At 39.8% G+C, this 23,737-nt stretch overlaps 3 protein-coding genes across 7 annotated transcripts; 1 reads left to right on the top strand and 2 right to left on the bottom strand.

The window, feature by feature from the left end:
- Positions 1–6,039: 6,039 nt before the first annotated feature.
- On the bottom strand, positions 6,040–6,943 carry LOC119891650 (progonadoliberin-1-like). 2 transcript variants are annotated; one of them, XM_038703436.1, is made up of 4 exons: positions 6,706–6,943; positions 6,439–6,574; positions 6,247–6,345; positions 6,040–6,113 (listed from the first exon to the last, which is right to left on the bottom strand). In XM_038703436.1, exons 1-4 carry the CDS (start codon positions 6,714–6,716, stop codon positions 6,066–6,068), a joined length of 294 nt encoding a protein of 97 aa, XP_038559364.1. In that variant the 5' UTR covers positions 6,717–6,943; the 3' UTR covers positions 6,040–6,065. The 2 variants fall into 2 exon arrangements, with proteins under 2 accessions (XP_038559364.1, XP_038559363.1); XM_038703435.1 differs by lacking the exon at positions 6,706–6,943 and having other exon boundaries at positions 6,439–6,680.
- Positions 6,944–7,096: 153 nt separating this feature from the next.
- On the bottom strand, positions 7,097–14,969 carry kctd9a (potassium channel tetramerization domain containing 9a). The gene is made up of 12 exons (XM_038703429.1): positions 14,339–14,969; positions 13,918–14,039; positions 13,789–13,832; positions 13,579–13,675; positions 11,070–11,128; positions 10,832–10,960; positions 10,613–10,680; positions 10,437–10,532; positions 10,200–10,349; positions 9,404–9,509; positions 9,188–9,321; positions 7,097–8,745 (listed from the first exon to the last, which is right to left on the bottom strand). Exons 1-12 carry the CDS (start codon positions 14,384–14,386, stop codon positions 8,629–8,631), a joined length of 1,170 nt encoding a protein of 389 aa, XP_038559357.1. The 5' UTR covers positions 14,387–14,969; the 3' UTR covers positions 7,097–8,628.
- Positions 14,970–15,070: 101 nt separating this feature from the next.
- ankrd39 (ankyrin repeat domain 39) lies at positions 15,071–16,865 on the top strand. 4 transcript variants are annotated; one of them, XM_038703433.1, is made up of 4 exons: positions 15,071–15,474; positions 15,649–15,752; positions 15,913–16,041; positions 16,132–16,865. In XM_038703433.1, the coding sequence occupies exons 1-4, from the start codon at positions 15,339–15,341 to the stop codon at positions 16,276–16,278; spliced, it is 516 nt and encodes a 171-aa protein (XP_038559361.1). In that variant the 5' UTR covers positions 15,071–15,338; the 3' UTR covers positions 16,279–16,865. The 4 variants fall into 4 exon arrangements, with proteins under 4 accessions (XP_038559361.1, XP_038559362.1, XP_038559358.1 ...); XM_038703434.1 differs by having other exon boundaries at positions 15,076–15,432; XM_038703430.1 differs by having other exon boundaries at positions 15,076–15,474; positions 15,838–16,041.
- The last annotated feature ends 6,872 nt before the right edge of the window (positions 16,866–23,737 follow it).

Genomic DNA, 23,737 nt, shown 5'->3' with positions numbered 1-23,737 from the left:
GAAGTGAACTGGTTTATATAGTGAGTGGCTGATGAGGTGATGAGTTGCAGGCAGGCAGAAACCTCCTGGTCTGAAAAGTGAAGCCAAAGTGGATAAACCTGCATTCTTTGTGATGACCAGCAGGGGTCATATTATAGAAAAGTCTGTAGGAGCTTCATAGGAGCTTGATAGGACTTCATGCTGCGCAGCGCTGACTTAACATGATGCATTCTGGTTAGAAATTGTGTCTGACTTTTGCCGGCGCTGCAAAACGTCACCATGTCACATGACATTAAAACCTCGCAGGAGCAAGGTGGCTGCAGTTGCTTTTCTCTGGCTACACAAAGTTGGAACCACTATTTTGCCTGGTCTCACTGCATTTTTCTTTGCAAATGCCACTATGACCAGTAATTGATCTCAGCTCACGCAGGTAGTTTGTATCCGACTTGATGCCGCCATTTGCAGTCGCATGCAGCTCACGTTAGACTATCAAGTCAAATAAAGCCAGCCGCAGTCATCTCGAACGCACCTCCTGACAAAATGACCCTACTCCTTATTAGCTGATTTATTACCTCAGCAAACACTTTCCTAATGAGTTCTGCGAGAAGGGCCTGAGAGGCAAACTGTGACAATAGTTGAAAGTCTTGTGACCAGTTTAATGTTTAAATGACGTCTGTAGCTGAACGCAAAGTGGAGTACAGAGTTTAAGAGGATTTGAAGATTGCTCACTTGGCTTTTTTTTTTTTTTTAAAGTCAAGTTGTGGTCCAACAAACTTAACATAATAACTTAACATAATAACAATAATAGTATTTATAATAAATATCTGAAGATCAATAGTGTGAAAGCTGAATCAGTACAGTAAGAGCTTTCAATGCTTTCTGTTGCTTTGTATAAGAAAGCCCTTCCAGCTAATGCTTGTAAAGATCAAGAGGCCGGAAAATGTTAAAAGAAATACATTCATCACATACAAGATCTTCAGTAAAATGTGGATCTGCAGGGTCCATACTGAGTCTAAGGAAGTGTCAAAAGTTACATAAGGTGTTGCAATGGGGATATTACTACAAAAAATATTTTTAAGTTGAAATTTGTATATATACAATGATGGCAGACAATGTCATTGGCCTTATGCACCTTTGCTCCCTTGTGAGCAGGAACAAATCCTTTTGTTTTGGCAGATTAAAATGTCAGAGGAAGTCGGACTTCTGCCTCTGGAATCTTAATCATGGTATTATACATACTAACATTGAACTAGGATGCATTGAAACGGACAGGTAGCTCATCTTGGGGTCAGACACAGATCAGTCGATATTTCCTAGTTCTCTTATCTGTGTAATGAATTGCCCTATTGGTTCTGCCTTAAATCAGGCGCTTCCTGATTCATCAGATATCTGAGGGAGGATTTATTTCAGTGAGAATTTCCTTGTTTTATCTATTTATTAGTTTGTATATCATAACAGCATGAATGTTGTGTAAGCCAGTTCATGAGCAGGACCTGGGTCACACATAGATGTCAAGGCTAAACAATCCTGTGTGTCTATGTTTTGAAGTAAATATTTCCTCTGTGTCTTCTGTAGTATTAACATTAACATACACACAGTTTGGCCTCGCATAACACAAGTTAACATGACAGCCGGGAATAGCAACAACCTGGTTGGTGGTTTTTGGTCGTTGCATGCATGTGCAGCCAGAAAATAAGCAGAGAAAGAGAGATAGATGGAGTTTTACAAAAGAGGAACAAGAAATTATTTCATCTCTATAATCTTGCCCTGACAATTTAGAATCTGGCCTCTGAAGCTGACCTTCCATTTTCTTTGGTCAGAAGAAAAGAGGTAGACCACAGCCTGCTTCAGTTGCCTGGTTACAGCTTCCTCAGGGGTTTCAATGGGTTTTCTTCAAGCTGACACAGAGGGCCAAGCTATTAAAGGCACTTTATTAAACACTGACAGAGGAGTGACGCCGTGCTGAAGGAGTTTTAGTGGAACCATTTTCAGTCAGATGGTTCTCCCACTTGGAAAGAAGGACAACAAAGAATGTGAGACATGTCATTCATTGCTGGGGATACTTGCTGACACATACAGTAATTGTAGGTTACAGTGTAATTAGTAACCTTAATGATGGCTGTATTCATCGTAGGTGTGCCAAGGCCATTTTACCGTAGATGCACTGGCATGACACAGGGAAAGGCATTTTTAAAGGCACATTTGGGAAATACGCTTATTTGCTTCCTTGCCAAAAGTTTGATGAGAAGATTGTTACCGCTCATAAATTTACAGCAAATATGTATCTGGAGTCAGGAGATGGTTAGCTTAGGATAAACACTGTAGCTTTATATTTATTGTACAAACAAGACTGTTATTGGAAGGAAGTTGGAGTTTGGTAATTTGAGAAATATTCTTGTTCGCCTTCGAGTTCAGAAACAGAATCAGAAAGAGCTTTATTGCCAAGTAGTATATTACACGTATTAGGAATTAGCTTTGGTGAAAAATAATACAACTATTTGCAGAGAAAGAACAACGTGGCAGATATATGTATGTGCATTATTCCAGGTTTGTGTTGTGCAGACATATTGCTCCGGGAGAGGATACAGTGTACATAAATATATAAATTGACAAAATATACAATATAAAAATGTAATTAATTATAAAAATATAATTAAGATCGATGACACTCATGTCTGTACAACAAATAGAAAGCTTTTAGCCTGCAGCTGGTTAGCAAAGTTTATCATAAAGACTGGAAACGGTGGGAGCCAGCTAGCCTGGCTCTGTCCAATTATTACCGGTTACCATTGGACTAAGCAGGGCTGGCTGTTTCCTGTCTTCATACTGCTGGTGATAACGTCATATTTATCGTACAGACATAAGTTATCAATGTAATAAGCGTGTTTCCCCAAATGGAGAACCATTTCTTTAATGTAATTAGCTATACCTGTGTTTTTCCCACAAGTCCAAATTTCCTGCAGTTAAAAAGACCTAATGTTGATTCATCCTCTCAAGTTTTAGGGCCCAGCGTCTGCAAACATTAAACACACAACATTTGTTTAGACGCCGCTGCCGGCCATCCTCAGCACTGAGGTTATGGCCCTATGTCCTCTTTTATTACTTCAATCTGTTTCACACTAATCTCAGTGAGACTAATTAGAGGAAACCTGGTGGACCTCGCAGCTGTGGGAGGACTTCAACAGAAACAGGTATTTTCTTGATTATATTGCCGTTTGAAATACCCCACTACTCTCATCTAAATGTATTTGTACAGGTTAACCCAAGTTTGGGTAGCTTTGAAGTTTCCACTTTTAAAACATGTAAATAATGTTCCTTGCTGCAAGTGTTGTTTCTGATTTAATGTCTTTGATTTTAAAATCGATGGGTAGATGAACAGGGGTCTTTTCTACGGTCCCAGGGTCTAATGTTGCTCAGTTCTAGGGTTAGGGTTAGAGAGTTAGGGAACTAACAACCCTGGGAACATAGGACCATGGGCACAAAGATACGCTCCCGATGGGTGTGAGAGTTATTGTTCATGATGGCATTGCTCTTGAGTAAATATTGTATGTCCTGCTGTGCTATTGCCTTTTGTACATCTATCCCTTATCAAATCATTTTCAATAAAGGACAATACTTGACCCATATGGTGTCGGATAGTATTTTCAACAGAAGTAGCTGCAATCTCATCAACAAGATGAAACCCATGGAAGTGATTTTCTGTCCCGTGTGTTTGCCGAGTAACAGCAGAGTGACAGACAGATTGAACTACTTTGAAAAACACACTTTCCATTGAAGATAAGAGTGTGACCACCCCATCCGCTTGTCAGCAGGATATTACAGGCTGTTGTATCACTGTCAAATCTCCATGATTAATGAACTTCGATTTGGTATTCAGTTTGTTTAAATTCCATACACTATTGGCAAACACACACATGCGTTGCCTGGTCAAATAATTTTCATGTTGCTTATCCAACCATGAATAAGCACTTTTATAATCCAAAAGAGATTGTGGAGTGTGCATGAAACAAGCCAAGCAAGCAATGAGCTATTACAATACAATAAATTGGCTTCAGACACATGTCCTCGTGGTGAACAAACACAATAAAAGTACAGTAAATTGCAATAAATTACAGTATTGACGGGATCTGGTCCAGCCGTATGGAAAGTACCGTAGATAAAATTTCAGCTGCAGTCTGAGAGACTGTCTAGACTCTACAGTGTCGATTTTCTGGCAGATTATTACAACAGGCACTAAATCAGTGGTTCTCAAAGTGGGGTCCGGGGACCCCTAGGGGTCCTTGAGGGGGCTCCAGGGGGTCCCCAGCAAAAAGAGGAATAATTTCTTTTCACTATACATTCCATGCATAAGTAACACAATGAAAAAACGTATGAGTATTTTGGTCATGGGTTGCTTAGACTTTCTGTAATAAAACTTACAAAAGAAAAACACTCCTATCAGATGTTAGACCCTGAGTCAAAATCTTATCAAATGGGGGTCCGTGGGCCAATTTGTGTCAGTTTAGGGGTCCTTTTGTTTGAGAACCACTGCACTAAATACTACAGCGATGAAGTAAGAGAAACTTTAAGGATAAAGTTTCATGTTGTTTTCTAGTGCCATCTGGTGGCTGACACCAGGCTGTTTTAGCTGAGTAAAACATAAATGTGTAAGAAATAACATTTTACACACATTTAGTTTGGATTGTTTTGGATGATATTGACGTCACATGTCACTATGACATGCAATTTTATAATCTCTGTGTGCTCTCAATTGAAAGTGACCTCTAAGCAAAGGTTTTCTGTCAATGAGGTTTTTGTCACAGGTCTTTGAGGACTCTGATTATAAAGCATCCTCCTCTGATGGGAGTGAGACCCTTAGTGTTGACCCTCCTGTTGTTTCGCAACAACCAGCAGACATTTTACCCTCAAAAAAATGGTTGTTATTATGGTGCCTTTCCCCACTGGAATGACAGGGTGGACCATCAAAATGGTTCGAGGTCCCGCCAGATACGCTGTCAGCCATGTCCAAGACATAAAATCCACATCTGAGCTCTTCATACCACCATCAATCAAAAAGGATATCCTTGATATAATAAGCTTAGAAGGGAGGCATGTTTATGGGGACAGTTGGAAAGACTACATTGGGTCATTTTGGCAGGCGTGTACAAGTCAAGAGGCGAAGCAGGGTGCACGCACATCGTTTGCACAGTAGTGGACTGTACCTTCTGGTGGGCTGTAGGAAAAATAAACTGCTGTTCATATTCTGTCAAAGTAATTTTGGTGACTACGTAACTTTTTTTCACCATCTCACACATACATGACACTTATAGCATTGAATTCCTGACCCAATGCTCAAATAAAGAACTATTATGTGTACCCATTCTGATTTCTGCTACAAAACTCCTGCAGCCCAGTTTTTAACCTGTGTTTTTCCATTTTACACTTTTCTCTGCTGCTGCATTAAAATCAGTACCTTATTCACACAATGAAATTACACTGTACATTTCGGGTAATCATAGTAAATTGTGGGCTGTATAGTAAAGTAGGCTATAACTGAAACACCAAACTGATGCTGTCACACTAAAGAACTTTTCAAATGCATTAAAATACACTCTGGTGTTCCTACTTACTTGTGGTTGTATTGACATGATCATGCTGCATATAAGGTAATTAAATATCCAAAATTATTTCTCTTCTGCAGTTCAACATTTTGCACCCACACAGTCTGCAATACACTGGCTTGTTATGTCTGCAAGCCAATGTATTGTTTATCTTTGACATTTCTGACACTACAGACTTCCATAGATAAACGTAACCAAAAACAAAACCAACTTCCAGGCTGCAGTGAAGTAAATAAATGTGATTTTAGAGTGAAAGTGTATTTTCTTGCTGAGTGAAAATATTGCTTTTACAAATCTGTTGTAGTCCACGTCATTCAGGAAGTTTGAAACGGATGGTAGATAAATCAGAACTGTGTTGGGAATTTATATCACACTTTAATCCAAGACATTAAGGCAAATCTGTGTTTGAAGAAACATAAGTAAGGTGTTGTTGCATATAATAACCACAACAATTGTCATATGCTAATATATTCATTTATTCTAAAATCATTTTTTATACGGTCTGTGTCCATTTTCCCTGTCGGTGACACTGCCCTAAAAGAAAACAAGAGATTAAATCTGTGGGAATAAATAAAAATTTTGAGATAAAACCTCTGGCAGTCTTCACAGTATTAATAAATGCATCAACAGAAGAACTAAACAGAATTACAAAATGAGCAAAACTTACTCGAAATCCTTTCATTCTGTATATTTTTTCAAGAGGCGATTCCTCTGCACAACCAAAAACAGTGCAGGGCGCGTCCTCGTGTGGAAAGGCCTCAACTATCTGTGGAAGAAAAGAAACAATAAACATGACAATGAATAAGTACAAAAGGAAGTCGGTAAGTGCGAGGAGCCATGAGACGGATAAAATGCTTACATTGCCCAGTGTGTCTGAGAGGCTGTCCAGTTCCCTCTTCCCTCCTGGGCTCAGTCCATATGACCAGTGCTGGCAGCAGCCCTGTGTCACTGTCCCCACAAGCAGCAGCCACAGTGCCAAGGTTTTTGTAGCCATTCTGAAGAGGAAAAAAGCTTCATATTGCACATATAAGCACATTACAGATTTAACCTCAAGCCCTGTTATAGATTTTAGCTCTATTGAGCCTCCTTAGATTTACAGTATTTAGCCCATCTATGAATTTTTTACCTTCTGTGCATCAGGCAGACAGGCTTCTCTGATTTGTTCTTGTATGCAGAGCGTTGTGAATTCTGCTGCACACTATTTTCCAAGGTTTATATAAGCCTATGCTGCTTCCCTTCCTCTCAGCCAAACACTTCACTACATGGGGTGACAAAGTGGGATTAAGCAACACTTACTGGCGACCTGCAGAGCTGTTTAAAAGATTGATTTTTGCCCTTCCACAAAAAGAAAAGGTTACACGGAATAAGCTTTAGCCACAAAGTAATAACAATTTCCGGCTTTCTCCGGTCATTTTCTGCTACAATTGCGACGTATTTTTAAAGTACAAAACACGTTATTCATTCACAAATGTGAGACACAATAATTGATTCCAAATCAGATGACAAAGACCATTTTCTTCTTCTTCATAGCAGTTTATTTATAACAGTCATTCATGGAAATATAATTCCACGGTCGAGTGCAATAATAATAATAGATAGGGAGACATACACCACTCCCTGCCTCAAACACAAACCAGCCATTGCCCCATATTGCATTCAGTGAGATGTGTTAAAATAAATAACCACTCTTTCATTGATTTTTCACGCTCAGTGTGAAATATATGATTGCCTTCATCATTCATTCTCACAGGCTGGGTACCTACTATTGAACTGAGTGAATCGTATTGCATCAGAGCAGCTTTGAGCTACAGCTAGACAAACTTGGCCAGTTAATGACAAGTATAGCTCTTCACACATGCAGACACACAATGTCCAGTAGATAACTGAAGTGAGATCCTTGACAGAACAGCTGACAACACCTGCCTACTCTGATAATGAGTTATTTTTTTGTTGGGAGTTTTAGAAACACTGAATTTGATTTACATAAGATTACAAGCACCAAACATTTTTTTGGTGAAAAGGTATAACATGTTACAAGTTAACATACACTTGTGCAAATAAGTTTAAAACATGATTAAGAGATAAACATCGATACATGTAGTATGTTTCCAGGCAATCCCACTTTGACAACATGAACAATGTGAAAATGGCTTTCTTTTAAAGCCCACCGAGTTGGATTATTTTCTCACAACGGGAAATCTGACAAATAATGAATGACATGAATATATAAACATTACAATAAGCAGTGCCACGGTCAAATACATGCAACTGTGGATCGTTCGCACACCAGATAAAAAAAAAAAGAGGTAGATTCACCGAACGCAAAACAAGGGAAAGCTTTTTCAGAACGCAATATTTAAAAGTAGGAAAGGAGAAACCTCACAGCTGTAAATCATGTATTGCATACCCAAGCTGTGTTTAAAACTAGCCTGTCGCATAGTTTTATGATGCACTAACAGCACTTTTAGCCTTTTAGACTGTGCTATTGTTATGGCTTTGGCTTGCATTGCTTCCTTTAGAATATGTTGAATCCAGCAAAAGTAAGTTATATACAAAAAGAGGAATATATAACGACACAGTTATTGGTAAGTGACCCATTCTAATTTCTGCTACAGCAGCATTCAGTGAAAGTCAGTGCTTTGAACTTCACTGTACACAGATAATATGATTTTGACTCATTAACATGTCAAGTAAAATAAGGGTATATAAATTATGTAACACATTACATGAGTATAGTCATCGGATTGCATCCAGACACATCTACAAACACTAAGATCATTATTTTGTTTTGGTGATATATGCAGCTGAACATGTAAAACCCCTAGCCCTACCATTCAAGCATACATAGACAACCCTGAATAAATTCTAGTGCAATATATTTAAAGCTAAGATATTATAGGTGGAATGTCAGGGATGTGCATACAACTACCTGTACCGCAGACAGGTAAAGAGAGATTGAAAGTAGGGAATATATATCGTAGGAGAGGCTGGAGGAAAAGAGCAATAAAGAAGCCAGCTGTGGCCCACACTTGCAGATGTGTGTACAGAGTTATCTGACACTCTGTGACATGTGCAGAGGGGTCAGCATCTCTTCAAAAATGGCTCCTTTCACATTGGACCCTCTCAGGTTGGCTTCTTGTAGATCGCAGCCAGACAGGTCACAGTTCTGAGAAAAAGGCAGCATAGACAAAACCGCAAGACCGGAGGATTAACTGGGTCAGGTCAAACCAGAAAAATCTAACTGAAATCTCTAGTTAGGAATACTTGTGTACTTAAAAATCAGCCTTAAACATAAACAGCCGAAAGAAAAAAGATAAAAAGACTGAATTAATTTAACCCATTGCATTAACTCCTTTTTTAGTGACTGGAAGGTCCACAGATGGGTTAGTGTAAAATGTGGGGACTGTGCTGCTGAGCTATCAACAATAAAAAGCCATTTTGGTAAAATATCTGGATGCACCAGAAATATACAGTATATTAAAAATCTACAAATCAATTTTTTCAGATATGCATTGTTTCCCTTTTTGGCCATAGAAAGTTCCCGTACAAACGACTGCCAGCTGTGTCATAATGAACAGTTTTATCTATAATCCCTTCTGATAACTCACCTCCAGATCAGTCCCTGCTAAAGTGGCTCCCCGCAGGTTACAATTCTTCAGCTTTGCATTTTTTAAAGTGGCCACACGCAGGTTGATACCGGTCATTTGGCTTCCTTCCATGTCAACTCCTTTCAGGTTAGCACCTGATTCCAAAAAACATTTGGTTTAAACATGACTACAAATGTGAAAGTAGCTCTAGTTGGTTTAGGAATTGTGATGGATCACCTTCCAGGTTGGCCTTCAGTCCAGATGGATCTTCAAAATTGCATCCTTTGAGAGAAGCTCCCTCTGCATTGGAACAGAGCATCTTCACCCCTTGTAAGTTTGCCCCCTTCAAAAGACAACGCAAAGATCAAACATACTTATAATGTTCTTGTAGGCTCATATTGAGTTACGCCCTGTTAAGAAACCCATGTAAAGTTACCAAATTGCTTGTTGTTGTTTTGTTGTAAAGAGGCGAATGTAGGGCTGCAGCTAATGATGATCTTAGTACTCAAAGCTTCTATAGATTATTTCATCGATTCATCGTTTAAGAAGTACTTGGTGGCGCCAGAGCCATTATAATCACTTCGCCCAAAGTCAGCTGGGATTGGTTCCAGCCCCCCCCACGACCCTGTACGCAGGATAAGCGGTTGACGATCACGATCACATTGTGTTCACAGCGTTAAGTGCGATGTGCGACAGTAATAAATGTCCGTGCGAAACAGTGTGCGATATAGTTATATGGATTAAACGAAGCCTCGATGCAAAGAACGCGTTTATGAACAGAAGGGCCCTTCCTCCACACAACTGAGGGTGCAGCAGGTGTGAAGTGGCCAAAAACCAAAAGCCAGGTCCTTTGTTTACCCTCAGGAAGGCCAACAATTAAAAATAACACACACACAACTCAGACAGAAGAAGGAAATATTTTTCTTCCCCACAGTAAGACAGTGGGATGCATTCTGCACTTATTGTGTGTCTGCTGATACTGTGTGTGCACGTGAATCATGTTGTGCTGACAGAAAAAGTTTTCTAGACTTACATCCAGGTTGGCTCCAGAAAGATCAGCTCGCTCCAGATTGGAACAGCAAAGATTGGCATGTGTCAGATTGCAGCGGCTGAGATTAGCCATCTTGAAATTGATGTAACGCAAATCAAGTCGGGACAGATCAGCGCCACTGAAATTAAGACCCTAAAAACAGGAAGAGTAACAGAGTCAAACCGTAAACTTGACACGGTGAACGAAGGGGTAAATGAAAACATTTTTATTTGGCCGTACCTGACAGCGGAGCTCTGACTTGGTGGGTGTTGCCAGAAGAAAACGAACAAACTCCTTACGGGAAATGGGAGAGTGGTCCTCAGGTGGCTGTGTGTTCTAGTTTTGAAATTAAGCATGTGGTAAGTCAGTGGTCCCATTACTGAATGTGAACTATTTACCTCTACGCTTCGCTCTACCTTGATTGCTACTTCCAGCTGTTCAGCAAGCTGCTCAATTCCAAAAAACCGAGCCTCCTCGAGGACACCTGGGAGACATTTAGCACAAGGCTACAAATCTGTTCTTATTTTCCAGTTCTGTGAGAAAATTGCTTTTGGGCTGTTTTTTTTTTTGTTAAATGACGCTCTTCGGAGGGATTCAGGTAGACTTCATCATTTAGGATTTGTCAAAAAGCTTACCTCTTATATTTATGCCTTCATTGATAATGAGCTGACCATGTCTCAAATAGTTGAGAATAGGCTCAAAGTATTCAGGGCTGCGGTCGATTAGGTAAGCCCCGTGCTTGTCCCGCTTGTTTCCCCACACATCTGGAGCGAAAAACAGAGGTTGTCCAAACCCATTCAAAAAAGATGACTCACATAAAACAAAAATGAAATTCTTACTGATTGGCTATCCAGCTCCGTAGCCACAACTTACCTTTCTCTCGAAACATGTGAGCGAGCATACTCTCTGGCTCTTTGCTGACCAAGGTGCTCCTGAATACAAAAACAGACACAGTGAATGAACACACATGAATAAAAATGTAACTTTAACATAAATATACACTGTAGTGTAGCGAGTCTTTTGTAACGTTTATTTACTACTGGTGAAAACAGAATTAAAACCACTAGATCTGCAACGACTAGTCTATTAATCGATTAATTCTCAACTCTTAAATTAATCGCCAACTATTTTGATAATTGCTTTGAGTCCTTTTTATAAAGAAAAGATGTCCAAACTCTCTGATTTCAGTTCTCAAATGTGAATATTTTCTGGTTTCTTAACTTCTCCAGGGTATATACAGGAATACTGAAGTTAAATTCAATACCTTTTTAAGACCTTTTTCAACATATTAAAAGGAATTTAAATATATTTATAACATATTTATTGCCTATATGTCATCAGGTTGTAACCCCACCTTAAAATTGAGGCATTCACCAACTTTCTCAGTTGCCTATAACAGCCTGTATAGGCCTATTGTTTTCTATGTGAAGGACTGGTCAGATTTCCTGCGAAAAGCAACAGTCTTAAATAAGCTATGAGATTTATGTACACAATATTTCAGTAAATCATGTGAAACACAGTGTAATTTTGTGTTTTAGTTGGTTTAAACTAGATAATAATAATAATCTTTATTTGTAGAGCACTTTTCAAATAACAAGTTACAAAGTGCTTTAACATTTGTAAAGACAATAATACCCAAGAGACAATAATACAAAAACAATACAAGATAAAAGCATGAAAACATTGAAAAGACTAAAATACAGATAAATATAAAATTAGTAAAATACAATAAAATAAAAGGGATAAAATAAAATCAAATAAGATCGGGAAAGGCTCTCCTATAAAAGTATGTTTTAAGAAGGGACTTAAAAGAGTTCACTGACTCAGCCGACCTGATTTCCTCGGGCAGGCTGTTCCAGAGCCTCGGGGCCCTGACAGCAAACGCTCTGTCCCCTTTAGTTTTCAGTCGAGACTCTGGAACAGACAACAGACCTCTGCCCGAGTATCTCAAGGTACGTGCTGGTGTGTATGGGACTAAAAGTTCAGAAATATAACAAGGCAAGAGGCCATGAAGAGCTTTAAAAGTGATCAATAGAATTTTAAAGTCAATTCTAAAACATACTGGGAGCCAGTGTAATGAAGCTAAAATAGGAGTAATGTGGTCATATTTCTTTGTTCTGGTTAAAAGCCTGGCAGCTGAGTTCTGGACAGTCTGGAGTCGATCAATAGATTTTTGGGTTAAACAGGTGAAAAGGCTGTTGCAATAATCCAGGCGTGATGAGATGAAGGCGTGTAAAATGGTCTCGGTGTCCTTAAAAGTCAACATAGATCGAATTTTTGCTGTATTTCTAAGTTGATAAAAACATGATTGAACAAGCTTTGTGGTTTGCTGCTCGAAATTTAAATTACTATCAAACCAAACACCAAGGTTCTTTGCCACAGGCTTAATGTGATTTACTAGGGAACCATAGATAATGTGAGCTTGCCTGCAATGATATGTGTGAGAACTTTTAATCAACCACTTGATCAATACAACAAAATTCAAATAGACCAGGAGTGAATAAATAAGTAGTGTAGGCGGTGTAGCATGGGCACAACCTGGAGGAGGAACTAGTCTAAATGACCAGGATTAGTATAATATTATAACATTAAATTAAAAGTATATTGTTAATTTAATAGTAAACTGTAAGTTTTCATTATGTTCACTATAATTTCATATAATAGTATATAACTTACCACTAGTATAATATTAATTCAAATTACAGCTGTTTCAGTTTGGGGTTGTTTTTTATTCATTAACTTTGTGCAAGAAAAATGCTCCAGGCTACATGATAGTCTCCAACCTTGATTTTGGGCAGGCTACTAACTCGTCAATAATCATAACCGTTTATGCAGAACATTGAGTTCAACATTCACAAAGTTTGTTGCAGCACAACAAACACTCAAAGGCTGTGATTGATCTGTGCACAAAAAGTGACATTAAGATTGAGATTACTGTCGGTTGTACGGATCTATTTCTTGGAGCGTTTAAGAGTGAAATAGGTGCCTAACATTACAGAGACGAATCACACAGTCGCTACTCTCTGCCTGTCTTTTGGCTATGCATTATAAATAAATATGTTCACCTACACTTTTAGCAAACAAACTTTTGGACAAACAGGATTTTCACATTGAAAAAAATCTTCAAAATTTAATACCTTGTTAAATGACTTTTTAATGGCCTTAATTTTCGCAAAATTGATTTATTACCTTTTAAGACTTTTTAAGACCCTGTTCTCTATGACAGTAAACTGCACATTTTGGGGATTGCGGACAAAACAGGCGTTTGAGGACATCACCTTGGACTTTGGGAAACACTGATCCACATTGTTCAAAATTTTCTGAACCTAACAACTAAATCGATTAAAAGAGAAAATATTGCAGCTCTGAAGACCACACCTACCTGGTGGTGGTGAAAGGACGACCACCAATATTAAGGGTCAGCCAATCAGTTTGCGCTCCATGCTGATCAGATGTAACCCTGGCTTCATTTTGTGGGTCTGTGATATATATAAAACAAAAAGAGGGAAAACAAGACAAGAGTTTCTGGGGCCATATTCACACTTTCACTGACAGTGGATGAGACTCCTGCAGCAGGCATGACCGCACTCACCAATAAACGGATCTCCCTCTGACACGTACAGCACGTCGTCATCTCTGTTAGAAACACATGACACACAGAGTGAGTTGAAATGCTTCAAAACAGGTCTGTAACATATTTATTATTACTGCGTGAGCTTACCTTATAAGGGCAATGTCATCTATGAGACCACCCTTTCCGTTGTATAAACTGAAGGCTTTAATTCCTAATTTATTGCTTGCTACGGAAAGTAAGTCGGACAAGGTCCCGTATACTGCTACAACCTAAAAAAGAAAAGATAAATAATCAGTAAGCTGTTAAGGATAAGGACTCAATGGGTCACTCGTGTTTAATGCAAGATTAATGAGTCGCAGTGTGAACGACTCTGGGCAAACGTGTGGAAATACTGTCACATAGACCAACGTTTACCATAAGTATTGTTATGATAACAGGTAGTATTACAGTGACAGATTAATTAAAGTAAGAAATAATAAAACACGTAACGTTATGTTAAGTAGAAAAAAAGCCAGTCATTCTGTGGCCCAAGCTCCGACACTGCACTGCCAGAGTTATTATTACCCACCTTGCCATTTTTACATGTCCCGTTAACAAATAAAGTAACTCTTCTCATTCTTTAGGCGCTTTGGTTATAAGTATTTTGTTACAATTTCCACAATAATGTGGCGTTTGCCAGCTAACACTTTGCTACCTGAGTCAAGCTGGCTAGCTAGCTGCATCAGACAACAACACGAGACCGGAGATGCTTTCGAGGACTATCGGGAAGGGGAAAGAAAGTCCCAGTCATTTATGGATAAAAGTTACACATCTCACCCTCTCGACCGCATTTATTATTAAATTCTAAATTACTACATTTAGTGACAGGGTATAACATATAAATTGTATAAATGGAAACGTAAAAGCATTAAACGGAAGGGGAAAAGATGAGTCGTATTAATAGTGTAATAATCAAAGTTTTTTGTTTTTTTTTGATGATGATATATATACATATTTGAAATGATCCCTTAAAGCAGTGCAATTGTTTGCTAATCATGATACCGCCAAAGCGTGCACCACAGCACAAAGTTATGTGCCGCAGCTTGTTTTCTCAAAGAAATCTCGGACGACAAAAACCGACCAAATCGGAGAGCACGTGAAGGGAGCCGCTCTACAATTGGTTGGAGCGTGACCACGTAGGCACGCTTGTACTATGCGTTGTATTAACGGTTAATCCTGAAGTAGTTTTTTCTTTTTGTACAACAAAAATCCTTTCACGAGGATTCAACCTGTCTCTGAAGTTTAATGTAACATATATATATTGTTTTGTCATTCTGTTAACAGTGAATCGGCTTGTTAACGTTGTTTTTGGGGCTTGTGTGTTTGGAGGCTAACTGTTGGTGGTGGTAATGCACCAAAGAAGTTGTGTCGACCACTAAATTAAAGATAGACGAAGAAGAAACACGGAACTGTCAAACAGCAAAATGTGTGAATTCATCATGCCTGTAGCTCTAAAAACTAATCCTCTGCTCTCAGGTTTAAATTAATTAATCTGGGACTATTGTATCCTGCTTGTGCCAACTAACACGATGGCGTCTGACAGACACAAGTGTTTGTGTTGCTCCCATCCAGTCTCCTCTCCCAGTGTTTACCAGACGCTGAATGAAATGGACTTTGAACGAGGTTTGCATTCGTGTGTTAGGCATGTAGTGGAGTTAAAGCATGGTACTAACAGAGGAACAGAATATTTAAAATGATTGTATATCTGTAAAGGTGTTGAAATTCAACTGTGCACATTTTATCTTTTTATTAAATGAATCTAAAGTTATTTTTATTCATTAATTTGTCTGATATGTTACTGAAGTATAGTGCTGTCTTGTGTGACGTTCTTTTATGCAGGTATCTGGTCTGCTGCAATGGATGCGGACTTGGAGCGGGTCAAGTACTTGATCCAGAAGGGCACAGACCCTAACCTGAGAGACTCAGCGGGATACACAGCTCTGGTGAGTTTACTCATGTTTGCTTTATGTGTGTCCACTGTTCTCCTGTATCTAAATTCCTGCGTTATTTTGCGTGCTTTTTTCTCAGCACTATGCAAGCCGCAGTGGCCATTATGCTGTATGCAAGTTTCTTCTTGAGAATGGTGCGTGTCCGTCTCCCCAGACACCAGGCGGTGCCACACCACTCCATCGATCAGCTTACTGCGGTCATCTGGATGTGGTTAGACTGCTGCTGCACCACAGAGCAGATCCAGTGCTCTGTGATGACGATGGCGCATGCCCTTTACATAAGGTACATAATTACCAGCAATAACATAATATAACCATTCCAGAGAGACAGTCACCTACCTGAATTTCTTTTATCTGTTAAATGCTTGTGCAGGCTGCAGAACAGGGTCATATAGAAGTGTGTCAGCTGCTTCTTGAGCACTGCCCAGCACTCTGCAGCCAGGTGAACAAGAGGCTCCAGCTACCCTACCAGCTGGCACCGCAGGAAGATCTGCGGCAGCTCTTAAAACCACCTCAGTGACGACAAACACACTGCATCTGGGGCAAACTGATTTGCTCAAATCAGGCAAATGGCACGAGCTCAAGACATACTAGGTGAGAACACCTTAAGTTAGGATTACACTCGTCTTGACCTGGATTCACTACATTTAGCTGCTTTTTTTCTCCACTGATGAGCAAAGAGACACTCAATGAAAATGACATTACATTTCCCCCTGCTTCACACCATAAACATCATTCTGTTTTCATTTCTAAGTTACTGTTCCGAAACTATATACACCCACAAAACCTTGATGGTGTGTAGCTGCACTGAACTTTAATGTGCATTTTTTGATGATTTCTCTGTGGAATTAACCTTACACACAGAAGGTCAATGTTTTGAGCAGGCTTACAAGTTAACTACAGACAGTTACAGCAGCTTAAAAGACACAATGTGTTGTTGTAAGAGTACTGAAGTTTCTCTTTGAAGGGAGTGATGAGTTGGAGTCACTTGGTTGTTAGTCACATGTTACATTTGTGTACTCCAGACACCAGCATTCACTTCCACTGCAGTGTTAATGATTGTTTACTCTTTGACAAGGCAGTTTGTATTAAAACTGGAGGCCAACATCTTGCCGCATTGGGTTATTTGTTCAACTGTTTCTGCCAAGTTTATGTGAAGCGATCCTTGCTGAGCTTTTTTAAACTTGTGACAGCAGGGGGAGCTATTGTTTTAAAAGCAGCATGTGGTTTTTTTCCCCCAGTACAGCATGTGAATTAGCTGGCAGCTCAAACACAGTGACCTCATTCAATCGTCCCAGCACGCCGTTAGAAAACTAAACGGGGTAACTGTTAGAAAGAGAGCGAAGCATCAGGGCGACTGTTACAACTGATAGTAAGACATCATGGATGGACACCACTGTTCAGACAAGTTATGTTTATGCCAACATATTGTGAATATTTTTAAAGGTAATTTGGGACACACAGGTATCATTAGGCATGTTTAAAATTTGATATGGTTTTTACGAACACTCGTGCTCAGCCTGCATATTTTGCTAGTGGCCTTTTGCTTCTGTAGCAGCATGTCTTAGTGCTTATACTGTGCTAGTTTTATGTCTAAGTATTTTAGCAAATACTTTGGACCTACTGTTTCTGCTGGAAAGCATTTACACAATTCTACGCTGAGAACAGATATTGATGGTTGATAGTCTAGCAATGACCTCAAACCACAAACCAAACTGGAAACCTTGGCTGCTAGTTTGTTATACCCGCAGTTATTATTACCTTGTGTATCATTGTAACCTGAAGGGAAGATTCAGCAAAATTTAAAAATGGTGCCACCATCACACATTATTTATAGGTCTTTCTAAAGAAATGTGCTTGAATATATTTCAACTTTAAAGCTTTTTTTTTTTAAAGGATTAGCAGTTATTAACTTTTGTGTTGCCACTTTCACTGAGATGACTCATCGTTTCTTAATTATCAAATGCAGGACACATGACAGAGTGCTTTTTTAACTAGTATTAATATGCAAAGGGACCAAACGATGGAAGCCTTGGGGGATAAAGCATGCTGATATTTCCATATCTACTGAAACGGATGGAAATACTTTCAACTATTGTCTCATATACTTACTTATTCAAAGCATGTTCAATAAGTTACACATGCAAGAGTCGGATAGCTTTTCCTCTCAGCCTACCACAGATGCACTTCTTCTGCGCTCCTGCAGTCCGCACAAATACGAAACCCGCAACAGAAACCTCTCGCTGCAGTCTGATGAACTTTCATTGGGTCCGCTGGTGGGTGGTGTTTCCAAACTACCTTCAAACCACATCCAGTGCCGTGACTGGAGGGGTGCCAGGCCACATCTGGAGCTCATTGCAGCTGACGCCACACAGCACAAGGAGATGGGGTGTCGGGGGGTAGATGGGGGTGTTTTAGCTCGGAGAACTAAGCCAAGAGAGCTGTTTACGCTCAGTGACAAGTTCCTCCTTCCACACAGCTGAGGAGCTGTAACTAGGATCACCCGTTTTGAGTGCCACATGTCACTAATAGCAGGGGTTTGCTCAGCCTATTTTCGCCGGTCACCGAAGAGATTGGTTAGAAGATATTTTATAAACAGCAGGAAAAACAAAGCACATCTGAATCAGAACAGTAATTTTGACTGGCGCACAGACTATCACACCCACCCATAGCACCGTCTGATTGTTCTCTTGCCAGGTGCTATGTAACATAATCAAAGTTGATGTCTTAGATTTGCTAGCAGTGAGCGAGGTAATGAAAACCCTCTGTGTCGCCGGGTAAAACCAGAGGAACATTAAAGGGCCTCATTCTTTTTTGATAATTTTTCATGAGCTGGTTTGAATTTGAGAGCTGATTTGCCCTTTTATGTGGAAACAGTCAGAAACCGGCCTGTGTTGGGTGAAAATGAGCAGTTTGTCAGGGAACAAAACACACTTAAAAAGGTTATTTCAGTACAAATGTTACAAGAGATGTCTAGAAGGCTACGGTGTGATTGTTTTAGGGCTAGCTTTTGAGAACCTTCTTGTACTGTGAAGACTTAGGGAGGACTCCACAAGAGGAGGAATTTGGATTACAGCTCTGTTTAGTGAGATTTATTTGGAAAGCAATGAAACTTCCTGGCCCTGGAACCCACTTCCACCATAATGAGCCCAAGTTAACCAGGACTGGATGTTATTTTCCTCAGAAATAGAAGGTGATCTGTGTGCCATGCTTGAAGTCAGTGCTTGGGACTTTATTTTAAACAACACTTTAGCCAAAGAGTGGATGATGAGAACAGCGTATCCTGTGTGTATTTCCACTATGTTTAATCTGCAAAAATTAAGTCATGGTTATGACTACAAAAAAGTAAATAACCATTGTATTCCATTGTACCAGACGTCCGTTTTCTCCATTTTGTTGATATCTGGATGCTTGTTTTTACAGATAAAAGAGTCTTTTGGTCCTTATCTTTCCCCTGTCCACCTGTACAAAATCAGTGCCTCCCAGCTGCCCTGGCAGAGCCTAACCTGTCTGAGTTATCCCAAAGTAATCAGCTAAATGGCTGGCTGATGGGCACACATTAAGAAGTGGAGTGCCAGACTCTGGCATGGAGGACCGTCCCATGTCCCCTCATCAGCATGGGGAAAGCAAGAGTGTGGGTGTTGGGTGAGGGAGTCGTGTGTGTGTGTGTGATCAAATCGACGAGATTTGCTCCTCAGAGACGCTGCATAATCCAATTTAGGTCCACTCTCACTTCAAAGCAGCATGTTGTCTGCTGGTGAAGTGATGTTGCAGATGTTAGCCATGCGTCCACAGGCCACAGCTCAGCTCTTCTAGGCTATCAGCACTGTGACTGTAAGGCTTATCAGCTGATTCAGCCAAACACAAATCGGACCAATTGATACATGTTTTTGTAGGTGTAATCAACATAGCTTTATATCTTGATCTGAAATACAGTGTCGTCAACCATAGTATCGATCTTCCAGCCATTTAAATATTGAATATGAAAGCCATGTCAATGGAATTTGGGTTCTTGCAGCCACACTTGGACTACAATGCAACCAACACATCTGGACAATGTCAAAACGGCCCTACCGGCGACCATAATCATGTAAAAGTTTCCAAAGGAAATTGAGCTCAGTGAACATGCTGTGATTTTTGTGTTATTGTGGGTATATTTGAGAGGGAACGTTTATTTTCCCAGATGTTTTTTTTTTTTTTCAGACTCTGTGGTGGATGGTTGAGTTTCTTTTTATTGATTATGGAGATTTAATCCTCTCAAAAGCAGGGCCAGACAAACAACCCATAAGCTGTACCATATGAGTCAGAGGACAATTAATGTAGCTTTTGAGATCATATATCTAGGTCCCATCACACCAGACTGTTGTTAAAAATCACATTATTATGTATCATCAGCCAAATCTGCAGTGGAACTCTTTGCCCCTTGTGCAGAGCAATTGAGCTTTCCCAGCATGCTGTTCAAGTTCACAGGTTTACTTGTCACCCTACAGAGTTTGGAGTTTGTAGTTTAAAGTGCAGGCTTGACATTTGATTTCTCCTACAGTCTGCTGTTGAAATATTCATACATTTTCAACTATATTTCACAGTGCCATACTCTGATAAAACTGCCAGTTAGGTTGGTTTTACATAAGGATGGAGTATTTAAATAAACTGAAAAATTACCCGGACTCATCCTAAAAGTACTACCTTAAAGCAGCTATACTCAATATTTATGTCATAACAATGGATCAAATGATTATGTGTAATGTGAAAGGAGTCTGCTGTAGTGCTGAATCCACAGAGAGATTAGCTGGTGATCATAGTGGAGCATTTAGCTTAAGAGCCCGATGATTTCCTCAGAAGTGGAAACCAAAAAGAGAGAGAGCATTGGGCTTCATCAGGTGGGCAGAAACATAACGTCTCATGCTGAATACTACTGCTGCTACGTATCTGCTTCATGTGTAAATAACTTTTTGCTAACAACTTTGCCATATCTACTTAAAATGTGAACCCCTGAGCCCAAACAAATATGTGACTGCAGCATTAATTAATAACATTATAGCAGTATGTGGGATATAAATATGCTGATGCGGCTTAATGGTCCATCAGCCACAGCAGTACTGGCCATCCAGCATGTTTTAATGTCATTAAACTACATAATGTTTTCATTAGTTAGTTAAAAGAGCTAAAAAACAAACCATAAAAGTCACATAAAACTGAGCAATATGTACAATATGTTTTAACCTAACTTTGCTCTTCTTCATCACCACTGAATGAAATGAAATCAGCGAATCAGCAAGTACAGTCGTGATATGTAGTACACTTACTCAAGTACAAACTGAGGGTATGGTCATATTTCCATTTCTTTTCAGAGGGAAAGTCGGCTATTACTCCACTACATTTAGTTATAGTTGCTTTTCAGTTTTTACACACAACATGTATGTACTGACATCTTTGATATATCAGGTCTGCTTTTATTCACTCATTGTCAAATATGGAGCATCAAAGGCAGACTTTGAAGGACGTGTAAATCAGATTAATCATATTTTTCATAGCCTTCACGTGGGAAATATAGTTGGAACAATACTTTATTCTTGCAATTTTTATTATTAATATTTAATATTTGTATTTTATTTTACTGTCAGTATGTCTTCTGGGTATGGGTGTTCATATAAGCCATTATCGGCTTCTACGTCACCCTCACTTTGTTTTTTAATATTTCCTTCATGCGTTTTGTATCTATGTGTGTGTGAAATAACACAATAGAAGGGCAGAACTAAATGGCTACATTTGGTGATGGTTATTCACAACTAAAATGTCTATGCAGCTGGCACCGTATTTGTTTGGATTTCCTCTACAATATCAAACAGCAAAATATTCACAACTGCGATGACAATACTCCCATTCAGTGTGAATGACCGGGGAACGCAACACCGCGCTGCACGTGTAATTGAACAAGATGGTTACGCTGATGAACTAAGACTCATAGAGGCACGCCGTCCCTCTGTCAGCAGGTGCCCGGCACACACTAGCCCATTCATATGTGCATTCCTGTCTCTCCACTCGCAACCCAGCAGGTTCCTCCCGGCCACTCAGGACAGGGGCTGACGCACACAAAGGGTCTTCAATCTGCCTCAGACAACAGCCAGCATAAAGGCCCGGAAAGCCACAACAGCGTTATGTCAAAGAGCAGGCTGGGGGTGGTGGGTCTTGCTTGGGGGGCCCTGTGTAGAACAGGGGCACTGCTGATGGATGGATGAGGGCTGGGCTCACGGAAACGTAGTGGAAGGCCTGTCTGAGGCTTTTGTGCATAAAAGAGGATATTTGTACTTGCCCAGTAACAATGGAATGCAAACACGAAAAGCGAGGACAATAAAACACCACTTTGGGGCGATGAAGAAGCTGCTAGGGAAATCATCATGCAAAGTGTCCCTGGGGGGGGGGGGGACATTGTGAACTCTGAGGATTGCGTGGCTCTCTGTTTGTTCCCATGCTGATGTGTGGCTTAGCCGGCCTTCAGTTTGCTTTTGCATAAGATATTCCTGGCTTTAACAGTGTCCGGCACATTTCCTTACGCTGAAAGGGAGTGAGGAGAGATCAAAAATGCCCCACCTCATCTTAAAACAGACTGTGTGTAGGCTGAGCTATGGTTGACCACATCTGAGCGAAATTTCAACTGACTTTTAAGCCAATGTAGTCCTCGTGGTCCTATCTCAGATCAATGTAAATGACTGACTTCAACGATTTCATCCTTTTGTAGACAATCTGACATGTTTAGCATTTCCTTACAGGTGAATGGAACTGTACTGTGAAATCAATTATAAAAATCATAAATTTTATGCCGTCATTTTATAGCCTTTTCCTGTTTGCAAGCTCGCCTATATTTCTTGAGCTACCATGGCAGGGACAGATTAATAATTAGTGACAGAAGCTTTTTCAAATTATCCCCACATAATACACGTTCTGCTTTCATTCTCAAATGTGTGGCAGTAAACCAGTATATAAATACAGACAGTATGTCTCCCATGTTCTGTTACAAACAACCAAAGACCGTCTTTTATTGGTCTGAAATTGCTTCTTTTCATCTGTTTTGCACACATTTTACCATCCTAAGCTGTCGCTGTTTAGACTGAGGTGAAGAGTTTCAGATATATCACTCACCTCTTATCATCACAGGAAAACAATAAGCAACCAAGCGTATACACAATCACCAGATGGTATGAATTCTGCCAAGGCCTTTGTTTCCTGGAGGACATGTTTTTATCATAAACGGCCTGATCGACATCTCAAGAGAACTCTTTATCACTGACACACAAAAAAAGAAGAAGAAATGTCTATAAAATATCTAGTTTCAAACTGGTGTTGCATCAAAGGTCTTCTCAGTCGTGTGTTGGTGCTCTGAAATCGTAAGATGTGGCTGATGGCAGCACACGAACATCTAACTCTCACTATTAGTTACCCTAATAAGCATGCCTGCTCTTTCTCTGGTATGTATGCGGTTGTCAGATTCACACTCCATCTGCTACACGGTTAGCAGCGCTCTTTGAAGTTGCAAGTTAATTTGAGCTCAATGTGCATTTGACCAAAGAAAAGGCAGTTGAAATGTTTAAAGCAAGAGTGTCTGATCAAAATGCACAATCTGAAAGTGTAACATGAAAAGAGTTCTTGCCGAGAGTTAGATAAGGAGATTGATATCACTCTCAGGTATGAAGCTAGTTATCTTAGCTTAGCACAAAGAATGAAAACTGCTAGCCTGGCTCTGTCCACAGACAACAAAATCGACCCATCAGCATCCAAACCTCACTAACCAACACCGGATATCTTGTTTTTTAAATCCAATCAAAAACATAAGCATAAAAACAAACTATTTCTTGGCTGGGCACAGTCACAATCTGGCAACTTCAAACTAAACACAAGACAAAGTCACAGCACCCAGCCAAAAATAGTCCAGCAGATAACCTCGAGTAAAACCACACAGCCCCTGTTTCTTTGTGCTAAGC

This window comes from Micropterus salmoides, unplaced genomic scaffold (genome assembly GCF_014851395.1).
Source record: "Micropterus salmoides isolate LMB-PRFRI ecotype aquatic unplaced genomic scaffold, ASM1485139v1 Ms_hic_scaffold_7, whole genome shotgun sequence".
Classification (NCBI taxonomy): Eukaryota; Metazoa; Chordata; class Actinopteri; order Centrarchiformes; family Centrarchidae; genus Micropterus; species Micropterus salmoides.
The sequence above is the reverse complement of the archived record's forward strand: the minus strand, read 5'-3'. Positions and strand labels throughout refer to the sequence as shown.

Coding starts and splice junctions, on each gene's coding strand:
- LOC119891650 (XM_038703435.1), bottom strand. CDS start 6,615: ATGTGCTTATATGTGCAATATGAAGCTTTTTTCCTCTTCAGAATGGCT. Junction 6,346..6,438: donor TCTCAGACACACTGGGCAAT/GTAAGCATTTTA, acceptor TTTCTTCCACAG/ATAGTTGAGGCCTTTCCACA. Junction 6,114..6,246: donor ACAGAATGAAAGGATTTCGA/GTAAGTTTTGCT, acceptor GTTTTCTTTTAG/GGCAGTGTCACCGACAGGGA.
- kctd9a (XM_038703429.1), bottom strand. CDS start 14,386: ATGAGAAGAGTTACTTTATTTGTTAACGGGACATGTAAAAATGGCAAG. Junction 10,961..11,069: donor TCACATGTTTCGAGAGAAAG/GTAAGTTGTGGC, acceptor TTTTCGCTCCAG/ATGTGTGGGGAAACAAGCGG. Junction 9,322..9,403: donor ACTGAAGGCCAACCTGGAAG/GTGATCCATCAC, acceptor TTTTGGAATCAG/GTGCTAACCTGAAAGGAGTT.
- ankrd39 (XM_038703430.1), top strand. CDS start 15,339: ATGGCGTCTGACAGACACAAGTGTTTGTGTTGCTCCCATCCAGTCTCC. Junction 15,753..15,837: donor CAGCGGGATACACAGCTCTG/GTGAGTTTACTC, acceptor CTTTTTTCTCAG/CACTATGCAAGCCGCAGTGG. Junction 16,042..16,131: donor GCGCATGCCCTTTACATAAG/GTACATAATTAC, acceptor ATGCTTGTGCAG/GCTGCAGAACAGGGTCATAT.